This window comes from Quercus robur, chromosome 1, assembly GCF_932294415.1.
Source record: "Quercus robur chromosome 1, dhQueRobu3.1, whole genome shotgun sequence".
NCBI classification, from domain to species: domain Eukaryota; kingdom Viridiplantae; phylum Streptophyta; class Magnoliopsida; order Fagales; family Fagaceae; genus Quercus; species Quercus robur.
Genome location: NC_065534.1, coordinates 23148725 through 23163347, shown reverse-complemented (window position 1 = coordinate 23163347; position 14623 = coordinate 23148725). Strand labels below are relative to the sequence as shown.

General features: G+C 34.2%; 1 protein-coding gene across 1 annotated transcript; it reads right to left on the bottom strand.

The window, feature by feature from the left end:
- Nucleotides 1-1878: 1878 nt before the first annotated feature.
- LOC126725964 (vegetative cell wall protein gp1) lies at nt 1879-3263 on the bottom strand. Its single transcript, XM_050430992.1, has one exon. The coding sequence runs from the start codon at nt 2610-2612 to the stop codon at nt 2127-2129; it is 486 nt and encodes a 161-aa protein (XP_050286949.1). The 5' UTR covers nt 2613-3263; the 3' UTR covers nt 1879-2126.
- Nucleotides 3264-14623: the final 11360 nt, after the last annotated feature.

Here is a 14623-nt window from a genome sequence, read left to right as displayed (position 1 = left end):
ACCTAGCACCTAAACCGATTCGAATGTTTAAAAATGGATTGTTTCTGCATAAGACCTAGTCAACCCCGACAGGTTTGTGGCAACTTGAATAACCTAGATGGGTTTATATAACCCGAATGGGTTTGTGAAATTTATAAATTACATCTATAGATCTATTTTATTGACTTTTTTTTTTACTGTTTAATGTATGATAATATGGTAATTTGAAAAATAGAATACTTAAATAAATGCACTTCTCTATTTGTCTACCTATTTCTAAGACTCATATTCTATCAAAAGACTACTATTTTATCATGAAACATTGATTTTGAATAATAATTGTCAGTTTAATTTAGGAATATGCCATTTTTTTTTTTTAATTTACATATTTATGTTATGATTTATTAAACTTATTTTCATAAATATTTATTTTTTTTAAAATTTTGTTTGATGTTATGATTCGATTGATAATTCACTGGTTGAATTGATAACCTGACTTATAAACTAGGTTAATGTCTGGACTGAGTTTAATAACTATGGGAATAACAAGAAAGAGCATTATTAAAGCCTAGGTAACCAAATAACTTATCACATGTGCTAGTTACATCGAATGTCTCTTTCATAAAAACTCACACATTTCATAGTTTTGAAAGAACCCCTTCTCACAAGTAGCAGGGTTCATGCTCTTTTATAATAGGGAATACTTTGTTTCACGCATTTTTACACAAATGCAAAATTGCATTGAAATTGTAATTTGAAGTTGCAGTCTCCAAACAAGAAATTGTGACTTGAAGTCATGATTTGAATGCAGCTGTAGAGTGTGTAGACGTTTGTGCAGCAAGTTGTATAATTTTGTAATATTCAAACCTCTTTCTTTTCTCTCACCTCAAACAAACCCTCATCAAAATTCAGATTTCAGCCACCTTTCAGTTTCACCTTTAAGACACAGCTGGCCATTGTCAGGGACAGCTATAAACAATTTCCAGGAAAAGAAAAAAATACGACACTTCAGCACAATAATAAAGAACAGCGTTGCTTTGTGGCTCTCACGTAATTAACAAATGGTCCCACGAACAATGTTTTACGTATGGAATGGGGGTCATGTTCTACTTCTACCACATGTGCATTTGCATGACACTTTTGACAGGTCTCGCAAGTCGCACGTTAAAATTGTTCTCCATTTTTCATTATCAACGCAATGATATTCCAAGATTTGACAAAATTCCCCATAATAATAAAGGTAAGAATCCTTCGTATTCGCATTAAGAAATTTCTAACATCACAAGAACTCAATAATCCAATTCATTATTAACAAAAATAATTAGTGTCAAGAGACACTATAGTAATTTTTTTTAAGACTATAATAATATGTTGATTCCAATAATTCAAAAATTTCATAAGAAATTACTTCTACCTATTATATATAAGTATATTTCTAAACACCTAACATTAGATTAGCGACACTTAACATCAGATTATATTTCACTAAAATATCAATCAGGTTTCAGATAGGTTAAAAAAAGAATAAATTAACTAAATGTAAAATAAATTGTGCATAATAAATTTACTTGGTTACTATAACAACCAGATGCGCTGGTGAATTTTAGATTTAATTAGTTAAAATGTGATTTTATTTTTCTATTAATCAGCAACAATTTACTTAAGTTTGGCAGTCCCTTTTCCTCCACCAACCAAAATGGAAGAAGAATCTAAAGTAGCTTAAAGATTAAAATTAATAGCATAAACCAACCACAATTAAAAACAAAAAAAAAAAAAAAAAAAAAAAACAAGCAAAAGGTAGACTTTTTGTATAACAATATTTTTGAACACTAAAACTGAACTCAATATCTGTAATTGTAAAGACATTATTGACTAAAAAAAACATATAAACTCCAAATATCAAATCCAAAAGAATGAAGCATGAAAATTCAATTAACTCCTAAACACCAATTCACCATCTCAAAATAATGTACCAATCATTTAAAAAAAAAAAGCTATCACAATGATCTGATATAAACTATAAAGCAATTAATTACTATAAAAGAAAATTATAGCAGTAATAATAAACCCTCTAAATCATCAAGAAGAAATTTTTGTAGTGTATGAAGTGGAATTCCATTGTTGAGAGAATGAAGAGTTAAAGAGTTTCAGAGAATCTCTCTCCTGGCTCCGTACCCGTACTGAGCTCGCTCAATGTTGTCCTTGCGCTTCTTGTACACCATGCCTCCCACCGCCACCAAAACGAACGCGAATAACACTCCGATCGCGATCCCGACCTTCTTCCCAGCGCTCATTCCGCTGCCGGACGAGTGGTTCGAATCGGAACTCGCCTTGCTGTTGACGTCGCTCGCCACCGTATCATCGGCCGGTGCCGATATCGGAGTCGGAGTCGGAGACGATCCTGGTGCCACAGGAGGCGACGGAGGAGATGGACTCGGAGACTGATTCGTTGGAGAATGCGCCGGTGCCGGACCCGAAGCCGGAACAGGAGCCGGCGGAGACGACGGCGAGTCGGATCCCGGTTCAGGAACCGGGGACGGAGATGTCGCCGGCGGCGAAGATTGAGAAACGGAGAATCCAACCAAGGAAACCGCCAAGAGTAAAACGACGTAGAATTGTGCGAGTTTCGCCATTAGCGAGATATAAGAACTGATAACTTCGTGGATCTGAGAAAGTTGTATTGAGTATAACAGTGTAGTTCAGCAAAATATAAACAAAACGGTTTCAAACTTTGAAGCAAAATGTAGCACTGAGAAGTAGATGTAGATCTAAACTTCTCGGGCGGAGAGAAAAGCGGAGGGGGCCTAGATTGATGGGAACGGAAATGGATCTAGCCACGTAGGCAGCGTAGAAGAGAAGCGAACTGAGGCAAAGCAGTGGATCGGAAGTGTTTAGAATTCGAGGTAAAATGGATTCTTGGAAATGAAGGGAATTTGGAATTTGGGGGGATTTTAAAATGAGAGAAAATGGAGTTAAGAAAGAAAACGAAATCCGTGAGGTGAGGAATTTTGAGTGTAAAAGGGAGAGTGTGATGTTTGTTTACGAACTGATGATAAGGCGTGAAGATGAAGGGAAAGAGACTGCGGAGGAGGAAAATCAAAATTTTAACCCTTTTACGGTTTTCCTTTCGTTTCTTTGTGGTAATCTTGTGTGTGTGTGTGTGTATATATCGGTGAGGAAAATTTGTTTTTGTTTTTGTTTTTGTTTTTGTATTTGGATTTCTTTTCACGGGTTTGGGTTTTCTTTCTTTTCTCTCAATCAAAAGCCAGCTATGTGTGTGTTGTGGAATGTGATTAGATTTGCACTTGCACGCTATTTATGGGATATACTTCGTGAATTCAGGTTTGGCCATTTAAGAAAGTCTAGTGGGTGATGACCCGTGTATTACACGAAAAATATTAATGTTATATGGATTTTTTTTTTTTTTTTGGGTTCAAATATAGAATTTGATAATGATGATGTTTATTTATAGACATTTTATATATGTTTATATGTTTATTATGATTGTGAATGTATGAGGAACTAAATATACTAAAGCTAATATTGATAATTAAGATAGTTATTAACAATTTTTTTTTTTGAGAAAGTATTTTATTTATTTTCTAAATATAAAAATTTAATAACTATGGTATTTATAGGAATTATGATCGTAGTTATTATAATAGTTTATTTTAATTGGGTTATAACTTAATGGATAGTATAAATACAGAATATAATTAAATATAATTTATTTATTTCCAAAAAAAAATTGATTTGATTTAATATTATATATTTTGGACAATGACTTGTAGAATCGTGAAGCTTCAAAAGCTTATGCAACAAAATATTATGATGTCAATTAAAAGTCAAATGTCTCGTGCTTTATAAATACTAATCAGCCCATCATTAAATGAAAAAAAAAATTGAATTGATTTAATATTATATATTTTGGACAATGACGTGTAGAATCGTGAAGCTTCAAAAGCTTATGCAACAAAATATTATGAGGTCAATTAAAAGTCAAATGTCTCATGCTTCATAAATACTAATCAGCCCATCATGAAATGAAAGTTCAATAAAATATGATTTTTATCTATAAAAAAAAAATTTATATCTCTTTTAATTTGTATATAAATCTAATACTTGTTCATAATTATGAATAGACATTCATTTTGATTATGTTTTTATATTGAACTCTTTATTCTATTAATTAAAAAAATGATGATACAAGATTTTAATTGATAGCTCAAATATAGAATAAAATTTAAATTCAATTAATATATATATATATATATATATATCAGAGTATTGATGTGTAAAATTGTGAATAACAAAAACTTATGTAACAAAATATTAAGAGCTTAATATAAAAAAGACAAATGCCTTTATTTTTATATAGATTACTAGTAAAAGTCTCGTGCGTTGCATGGCTTTAATCATGAATTTTCTTTATATATATATGTGTGTGTGTGTGTGTGTGTGTGTGAGAAACCTCGAAAAAAGTGTCTCTCAAAAAAGAGATTCGGATACCTTTTGGGACACCTATCTTTTTGGATAAGTGGTGTAGAGTCGCCACTTATTTTTTTATGCAAAAAAATAAGAAAAAATAAATATATACAAATACATGACTGAATTGTTCTCTTCATTGATTGAATAAAAAATTACATATCTTGAAAAACTTGAAAATTACACAGCTTTGGGCCCTAGTTACAATCTACCAAAAATACATGGCTTGTTGTCCTAGTTACATTCTACCCAAAATAAAAAGTAAAGACAAGGCTAGATCTACTTAACCAATGACCAAAATTCGGAGGTTAGGTTACAGAATGGGAAGGTGTTAGGCACCCATTCCGCCTAGACAGAGTTTGGTCTTCTAGACTCTTGTGACCAATGTACCTTTTTATGCATATCATGAATGATATGTTAAACATGTGAAGCAAAGATCAAATCACATAAATTTATTTATGAATGAAGTCTCTTCTTTTGTTTAAAAAAATTTCAAATCTGTTTTGATTGGTAAAAAAAATTGATTTTGATTTGTCAAAATACCAAATCTGTTTTGTAGTATGTAAAAAAAAAGAAGTGGTTTTTGGAGAATTCTAATCTATTTTGTGATGATAAAAAAAAATGATTTTTAATGACATAAAAAATAGACCTATTTTTTATAAGTTTTAAAAGAATGAAAAAGATTTTTTAAGAAGAGATTTTCACTCATAATTTAAATTAATGCAACATGAATTAATCAAAACAAACACAAACACCATCATGCTTAACATTTTCCTTTATTTCAAAAATCTACATGTACTAAAAAATTAAGATTTACATCTAAGGAAGATGAGATTCGTTTTATTTTGAAGAAAAATTCAGATATGCATCTAAGGAAGATGCAAATTTGTTTTATTTTGAAGAAAAATTCAGATATGCATCTAAGGAAGATGCAGATTCGTTTTATTTTGAAGAAAAATTGATGCAGATTCATTTTATTTTGAAGAAAAATTCAGATCTACATCTAAGGAAGATGTAGATCTGTTTTATTTTGAAGAAAAATTCAGATCTGCATCTAAGGAAGATGCAGATTCATTTTATTTTGAAGAAAAATTCAGATCTACATCTAAGGAAGATGCAGATCTGTTTTATTTTGAAGAAAAAGAGTTGATTACATGCAGATCTTTAAAACTAAGAAACAGATTATATCAATGAACATATTTTCATAAACTAAATTGACAAGGTAGAAAATGAATATTTAAAACAATTAAGCACGTATCATCATGATAAGAGAAGCATAAAAACAAAAGGGTTAGAAAGCAACCTCTTGCATGAGCACTCTTCTTCTTCAAAGGATGTTTTAGGATTCAAAGAAATTTGTTCAATTCTCTTTGAAACCTAAAAACCCTAATTTAAGCAGCAACACTCAGAGAGGGGATCAGAAAATATGAGCAATTTGAGAGTTTAAAACGTATGCCCCCTAGAGCATAAAAAAAAAAAAGGTTCTAAATTATGAGGTTTAGTCTTTATTTATAGAGGTCAGAGGACTCTAAAAAATAGACATGGACAATTAGGGTGTGAATCTGGACACATCTTTTTGCAAAAAGATCGAAAAGAGTATGCATTATCATCACTTGAAGGCCTTTGGGCCAAAGCCCAACAAAGGAAAATTCAGCCCTTTTAGAGTGTCGTTCGGCACTCCAAAAGTGCCAAATCGGCCTTTGGACACCAAACACTCTTTCGTGTTTGGGTGTCGTTTGGACTCTCTTTTAGGGTTTTTTGACTGGTCCTTGTACCTAGACATGTTTTCATCCTCCATCAATGATTTTTTATCTCTTTTTTGGATAATTTAGGCTATTTAAGAACAATTATATTGTAAATAAATACCCTAAAATAAATCTTGATGAAGTTCAGATTATCCACAATTCTATTGTTATCCAATCATCCCTTTTATTCTTATGCGTACAATCCTATTTCAAACACCAATTATCAACCAATCACAGAATTATTTAATTAATTTTAATGGCTTAACCAATCAGAATTAATTTAAACCAATCATGTGTGGTCGTCCTTACCTAGACACAATGCATGTTGACCGTGCAAACTTGATCATACAATATCTTTCGATCCGATGGTCCGATTTGAAAACTGAAAACACCATTGCGACCGTTAGACTCTTAAGATCATTTTTATGATATGCAATAAATGAATTAATGCATTTAATGCAAAGACAAGTTGATGAATGTAATGCAATCATGATTTTTGAGGTACATGGATGGTCATTTAAGTTATTCTCCTTAATTAAATTATGGGTGCAAAATTGAGTGTCTACAGAATGGCCCTCATTGACAGAGCTTGAAAAACGAATGTCAATGTAAAACAAAGACATTGATTTTAGCGACCATGATTTAATTAAGGTTAAATTTTCAAAGATTACCTAGCCCTTGTACCTAAAACCTTGGAACATAAAACTAGTGCCTTATCTTTTGACAAAAAATGAAAATATCGGACTTAGCTGGTAATTGATGACTCTGGACATGATTCTTGGCAATTGGGATGACCAAAGGACTTTTCTACCTCAAAACTGGAATTCTGAAATGTTGATCAAAGGTCTTCTTCTACTTTGATTTGGAATTGTTGGAGTGTCGATCAAAGGTCTTCTTCTACTTTGATCTGGAATTGTTGGAGTGTCGATCAAAGGTCTTCTTCTACTTCGATCTGGAATTGTTGGAATGTCAATCAAAGGTCTTCTTCTACTTTGATCTAGAATTGAAACGTCGATCAAAGGTCTTCTTCTACTTTGATTGGGATTTTCTGGAATGACGATCAAAGGTTTTATTCTACTTTGATCGGGATTTTTGGAATGACGATCAAAGGTTTTCTTCTACTTTGATCTGGATTTGTAATGTCGATCAAAGGTCTTTTTCTACTTTGATCTGGAATTGATGGAATAACGATCAAAGGTCTTCTTTTACTTTGATTTGGATTTGTTGAAATGTCAATCAAAGGTCTTCTTCTACTTCGATCTGGAGTTGTAATGTCGATCAAAGGTCTTCTTCTACTTAGATTTGGAGTTGTTAGAATGACGATTAAAGGTCTTCTTCTACTTTGATCTAGATTTGTAATGTCGATCAAAAGTCTTCTTCTACTTTGATATGGATTTGTTAAAATGTTGATCAAAGGTCTTCTTCTACTTTGATCTGGAGTTGTAATGTTGATCAAAGGTCTTCTTCTACTTCAATCTAGAGTTGTTGGAATGACGATCAAATGTTTTCTTCTTCTTTGATCTGGATTTGCTAGAATAACGATCAAAGGTCTTCTTTTTCTTTGATTTGGAGTTATACTGTCAATCAAAGGTCTTCTTCTACTTTGATCTAGAATTGAAATGTTGATCAAAGGTCTTCTTCTACTTCGATCGGGATTTGAAATGTTGCCTGCAAAAAGTCAAAATTTAGAGTTAGACTTTAATTGATAGGTGCTTCGTGGTTCCACTATTTCTGAGATGTGTGATTTTCATTTGCTCATTCTTGATTTGAACTTTATCAAGAAAAGTTTAATTGACACAAGATTTTTGTTTTGAGAAACATTTGATTTTTGAAACTTGGAAGTTTTGTAATTCTTATTTCAAATTTTAAGACTTTGGAACTTAGAAATTTTTACTTGAAATCTAGAACTTAAAATCTGAAATTTTGAGCCTTAGAATTTTGAAAATCAAGGCTTGGATTTTTTATCATGAAATCTAAAATTTGAATTTTTTGAATACTGAAGATTTGAGTTTAAAATTTGGGCATTAAGAACGTGAAATTGAAAATTTGGGAATGAAAATTTTGAATTGAAAATTTGGATTTTGAAAGATACTTGAGAACTTTGAAAAAGATTTTTTTTTTTTTTTTTTGGGAGTTGACTAAGTTTAAGTGTGGGGGCCGAAATTTTGGCCCCCCACTTCTTTGTCTCTTCTCTTTTTCTTTTTTGTTTCATCTTCCATCAACTTCTCTTCCTCTATTGGTACCATTCACCTTCTTTTTCCCCTTGATTTTTCTTCTTCATCTCACCATTTTTTCTCACAAAAAACACTTTTCTAAGCTTCTCCACCTTCCCTCATCCATCTCCATCAATATTTCTTTAGATCTTTGTGTTTTGAGAATTTTCATCACACACCCATTTTTGGTGAAACCCATTTTCCAAAACCCATTTTCTTTGCATCAAAATGGCTTCTTCTTCCAAGGGATCTTCTTTTCTTGCTTTTCATGGTAAGAAATATGATCCAACATTTGAGTGGCATGATGATAATGGACTTCTTCAAGACCCTAGGACCCATGCTCCATATTGTCATGTAGACACCAAGGTGAGTTTTTCTTTGGTTTCTTTACTTGGAAAAATGTTGTTGCATGTTTTATTGAAAGTTTCATGGTGAGATATTGTCATTTTTGAAATTTTGGGGCATTGTGTGATTGATCGTGTTTGAAAGTGTTGGCTTTGGAGCATTCTTGAAGTGTTGCTTTTTCTTTGATCATGGTGCAACTTGGACAATATTGGTGGCTTTTGGAATTTTGACAATGTAGGTAAATTGTGATGTTGTTGGATGAACTTTGGTTTGGATTTTGGGAGTATTGGCATTGTGAAAATTTTAGGTTAGGCTTATATGACTATGTTCATGATGTATGTAGGAATAGCTTATTGGTATATGTAAACTTTGTTTTATGGGCATGGCAAAATTTTGTGGGTATGTGCGTGGATATATTTGTGGAGATGGGCAAATTTTGTGGGTATGAAATTTTGACTTGTAGAAAAATTTCGTTGGGTATGTGATGTTGATTCTTGGAGAATTTGTGTGGTTATGATTTTGGCTATGAGAATTTATTTGTGCATGTACTTGTGGGAATTTTTATCTTGGTCATGTAGGAACTTTTTCTTTTTGCATGGCTATGGAAAAATTGGTAGTTGTGTATAGATATGTGAAAAATTTTGATTGTGGTGAAATTTTGGTGGGGCATTGGTTGTGAGAATATTTTTTATGGAAGTTTTTGGTCATGTGGGTTTTAGTTATGGAAATTGATAAGCTGAACTTTTATGTTGCAGAGTATCAAGAGTCGAGGCAGTCTCTAAATGTTGAAAAGTGCATGGGCACCATTGTCTCCTAGCATCAAAAACATCATCAATGAAGCAGGCTTTGGTACTTTTTTTGAAACTTTGTTAAATCATGAGACACATGAGTACAAAGATCTTCAGTTACTTCTTGCATTGGCAAAGTGCTTCTAGGACACAACCCGTACCTTCCATTTTCCAGGCATTGGGGAGGTAATGTTGACACCTTATGACTTTTCTGTTATCACTGGTCTGAGGTTGGATGGTAAAAGAATTCTTGTCAATGGTTCCTTTACTTCAATTGAGCTCAAGAAACTTCTAGGTGTAGTGCCTTCTAGAATGAGGAGTAACAATATTCCTTTGTCTTGGCTATATGAGAATATTCTCCAATGTGAGACTGTGGCAAAGGGTGCTTGCATGTTCATGCTTCTTTTGATTGGGACCTTTCTGTGTTCGGATTTAGGCAGTACTATGAATCTGCGCTACTTGGGGAGCTTGAGAAAAATTGAACAAATCCGGAATTATGACTGGGGTGGCATGGCCTATGCTACTTTAATGCATTTCATGACCCAACTCTGTAGGCGAAGCCTTTCAAGCTTGGGTGGGGCTCCATTTGTTTGGCAAGTGAAGTTTGGTATTTATTTTGGCTATGTGTTGGTGGTGAAAATTATTTTGGTTATGTATGGGTTATTTTGGCTATGTGGTAATGGTATTGTGAATTTTTCAAGTCTGAATGTATGAGTATTTTAGAGTTGGTCCTAAAATTCGGAAGGAAGTTGCTTGCATTTTTTCTAGATTTCTCCGTTGGTTGCCCAAACATCGTTTGTCTATACCCTCCAGGCGTTCTTTGGAGATTTGGCGCTTGGTGATTGACAATTTGACAATTGATGATTTCAGTTCTTTCTTCCTTCTCCTTTTCAAATCTTTGGCACTTGGGTATGATTCAATCTCTTCTCTTTATGAGTTCCTTTTTTGTGATTTTTCAGATGAACTTAAATCCTTGGGCTGGATGCGAGGGGTATGTTGAGTGTGAGTGAGCTCTAGAACTGAATGGTTGCCAAGTATTGTTTGAATGTGGGCATGGAAAGTACTAGTATCTTGGTGATCGGGTGTTGCCCCAAGTTGAACATGTGTATCCTCCTGCTACAATTCCAACTCCTCCTTGTCACATTGTTTGGTTGGCTAACCTTCTGGCTGATGAAGAGGTTGATTGGGCCCGTGATGGCTATATTGTTGCAAGAGTAGAAGGAAATTATTCTGAATTTGTCCGGGATCATCTGCAAAGTTGCTTAGTTGGCAGAACGGTATTTCTCTTCCCTTCTAAGATCAAACTTTTGAATTCCTTTTCCATATTTCTGCTTGGTAACAATATTTGCATGTTGGACTTTCAGCCTCCATCTTCTGAAGGAGAGGAAGGGGGAGAGGAAGAGGAAGAGATTCCCTCTCCTCATTATGCTGGTAGCTCTTCTAGTTCTTTCACGGAGACTTGTCCTCATTTTCTAGCATGGCAGTATGATGTAATGAATCCTAATGGAATGTATAGTTCCATGAATTTGACCAGGCCAGAGCACGTACCAAATGTTCCTTGGCTCGATCCAGTATGTTCTTGAATGTTCAGTTCTTTGTCCTTATTTTCTTCTTAACTGAATGAACGGCTCTTAATCCGGTAGAGTTGCTTCAAGTTGATGTGGATCTGGTGGAAGAAAGCATGTGGATGATTGGAGGCTTGCAATCATTGGCTCGCACTCAGTCTTCCCAATATGTGCTCAATGATTCGAACTGGGTATGCCATGTTGCTTTCTGAGCATCTTTTGCTTGAATTGTGCTTTGCTTGATGGTGGAATTAATAATTGATTCTGTTTGCTTTTTAGGCACATAGAATGGAAACTGCTAATGTTGCCAGAAGAACTTTAGAGGAAAGGATCAGGAGCCTTGAACTTGAAAATCGGCAGTACGACCCTCACTTCTTTGCAAGTCAAGAAGGAAATATTGAAGGTGGCTCCTCTAGAGGTGGATCAAGGGGATCCTAATGCAGGCGGACCCGAAGTCCTAATGATGCATGACTTGTATTTTTATTTTCCTGCAAAAGAAAAGGAGGTGTTCCTTAGAAAATCTTGTATTAATTTTCATATTTAGCTCTTTGTCCTTGGAGTCACATTGGATCATGTAGAAACTTTAACTAAGACAAGTTTAGAATTCACTTGATGAGATCTTGTAGTACTAATTAAACCTATCTTGTTTAGCTCTGTTGGAATTTGCACTAACTTAAATGAGGTGGAGCCGAATGCCCCTAGTTTAAAGTGAATGTATGATTTTTGGAAATCTTGGTTATGATGATTTTTTTTTTGAAAAGATGATGATGGTGATCTCTTTTTTTTTTTTTTTTTTTTTTGAAAATGAATGAGCCATGGGCGAATGCCCCTAGTTTGGAACATAAATCCATGAGTCTTGAAAAAAACTTGATTTGATCAATTTTGAAAACAATGATGCTGGTGATGATTTTTGAAAACAAGTGAGTTAGACATGTCCGAATGTCCCAGTTTGATTTAAAAAAATCTTTTTGAGTGTCAAATGGTCTTAAAAAATTACATGAGAACGTAAAACTGCATGGAATTGCATGAGTGTAGGACTGAGGGGTTGCGTGCCACTTGGCAAATGAGGAGTGCCATTTGGCACTTTTGGAGTGCTGTTTGGCACTTTTAGAGTGCCGAATTGCACTTGGCCACACCGCAATGCTTACACCATGGTGGGCTGACTTCTCATGCTTTTCCAATGCATGTTTCACGTTTTCGCGTTTTTTGAAAGATTTTTACTTCGTTTGTGGTCATGAAATACTCTCTTAGTTAGCTACAAACTCTCTGAAACCTATTTCAAACTTGATTAGGAACTGATGCAGCTTATTTAAATGAATTCTCTTGTGACAAATCTCTGCATAAAGGTTAGTAAAACATAATAATCACAAGCAAAAGACATCTATGTCTAGCAATCATAATTTTTCTCATTCAATAATTCATGATATCAACAGATGGGTTCGTAGCTTTGATTTCAGTACCAAAACCAATTTTACAGCCTTCAAACTAGAGGGAATCAAGGCTTTGAGGAATGTCAAAATCAAGTGGGACTTCCTTCGTGATGCTGTGAAATTCTGGGATCCCAAAGATCATGTGTTTCAGTTTAATATTGTTGAACTTTGTCCAACAATTGAAGAATTTTCTACTATCCTGGGATATGATCCGAACAAAAAATTTGTAGCAGTTTCTTGTGATCCCCGGTATAAGGAATCTTTGTCTGATGCTCTCGGTCTTCCTACTTCCATTATCGATAGTATGATTGAAGGTCATATGGTGAATCTTCATACCATTATCTCTCGGTTGATTGACAATATGCAAAAAAAATTCGGTTTGGCTTATGCATGGTGGGAAAATTTTTGCTTTGTTCTAGAAGGCATGGTTTTGTGGATGCTAGAGCCATAAGTGTTATGAATCAAATTAAGTATGGTGAGAACCTTATTTCTTTGATCTTGGCAGAAACTCTTCTAGGACTAGATGCTGTATTTTATGGTGGAGAAACTCAGAACTTCTTAGTCCTTCGACTTTGCAGATATGGCTGATGGATTAACTGGACATAATTGCCAAACCCACAACTAATAATTACGGGCCTAGCAGTTTTCTTAGCAGGGCTGTAATCAAAACTGAGTGCTAAACTGAGAGTGACTGGGTGAAATTTTTAGACAATAAATCCAGTACCTCAATTCAATGGGATTATTATTGGTGGAAGTGCCCACCCCTTCTATTAAGGTCTCGAGGATCAAATCATATCTTCCTTATTGGATTGCAAAGGGCAACTTTCTAAAAGGGAGATAGACTCTTGAGGCAATTCAAATATGAGCAGGGAATGCCTAGTGGCAAAAGAAGAAGACCTTTCTCTCATGTGGACACAAACCCTACTTCTGTAAAGAACATGCTATTGGGTTTAGAGATGGCTAACCGAGTGGACCAATCTTTTGTCAAGGTTCACTTTCACAAGATGACTATAGAATACTCTAATTGGTTGGTGAACAAGATTGTTGACAAGGAAGCTAAGATGGTTGCTATGAGAAAGCAATTTCTTAGAGATAACAGGGAAAAACCTAATGAAGACAACTATGAATTCAAAAGAAGGGACAATGATGACAAAGTACCTATCACAGAAGAAATCAATGACCAACAAAAAAAGAAAAGATTGAAGACAAAGTGACCTTCTTATTTTTTGGCTTTGAACATGTTTATTTTAGAAGTTGATGTAAAAACTCTTATGTTTAGGAATTATTTAGGACTGGCAGGTTAGGGATTCTATTTAAAGTGTAGGCTTTTGGGGTTTGGAATTTTTATGGTTTGGCTTAGGGTTTGGGCTCTTGGATTTTGTGTAGTGACATGGTTTAATAGGATGATTGAATTTTTGGTAATTTTGGTTAATGGGCAAATTGTGGGTTTTGGGAAATTGTGACCGAACCAATACATGGTTGCCTACGTACCCCCTTGATAGAAGGATCAGGTCATCACGTAATTCATGAATGATGATAATTTTTTATTTGCCTTAACTTTGGCCTAGGTAGCCTTTTCGGGTTTCCAACCTAGAAGGCTCTCTCACTTTTTTTTTTATTATTTTTTTTTATCTCTCCTTTTGCATAGATTGCCCTTTCAGGTTTTCAAACTATCTTTTTTTTTTTTTTTGCCCTAATTTTTGCCTAGAACGCCCTTTTAGGTTTTCAGCCTAGCGAGCTTTTTTTTTTTAGTCAAACTTAGGAAGGGAAATAACATAATTTACAACCATGTTGGTTCGCTACCACCTTAGACGTGGTATTTCTTCAATTGATCCATGTTGGTTCGCTAACCAAGGCTCGAATTTCTTTCAACATTAAGTCCTCTAACTTCAAATCTATGGTTCTCACTTTCTTGTCAAAAGCTTTCCTAAGCCTTCTTTGATAACCTTGAATATGATACAAGGCCTTGAGTCTTTTCTCATCTAGATGCACAACTGATCATATTTGCTTTGTAACCAATCTGCTTCAGGGACTTCACTTTCCAATACTGTCCTTAGTGAACAGACACCCATT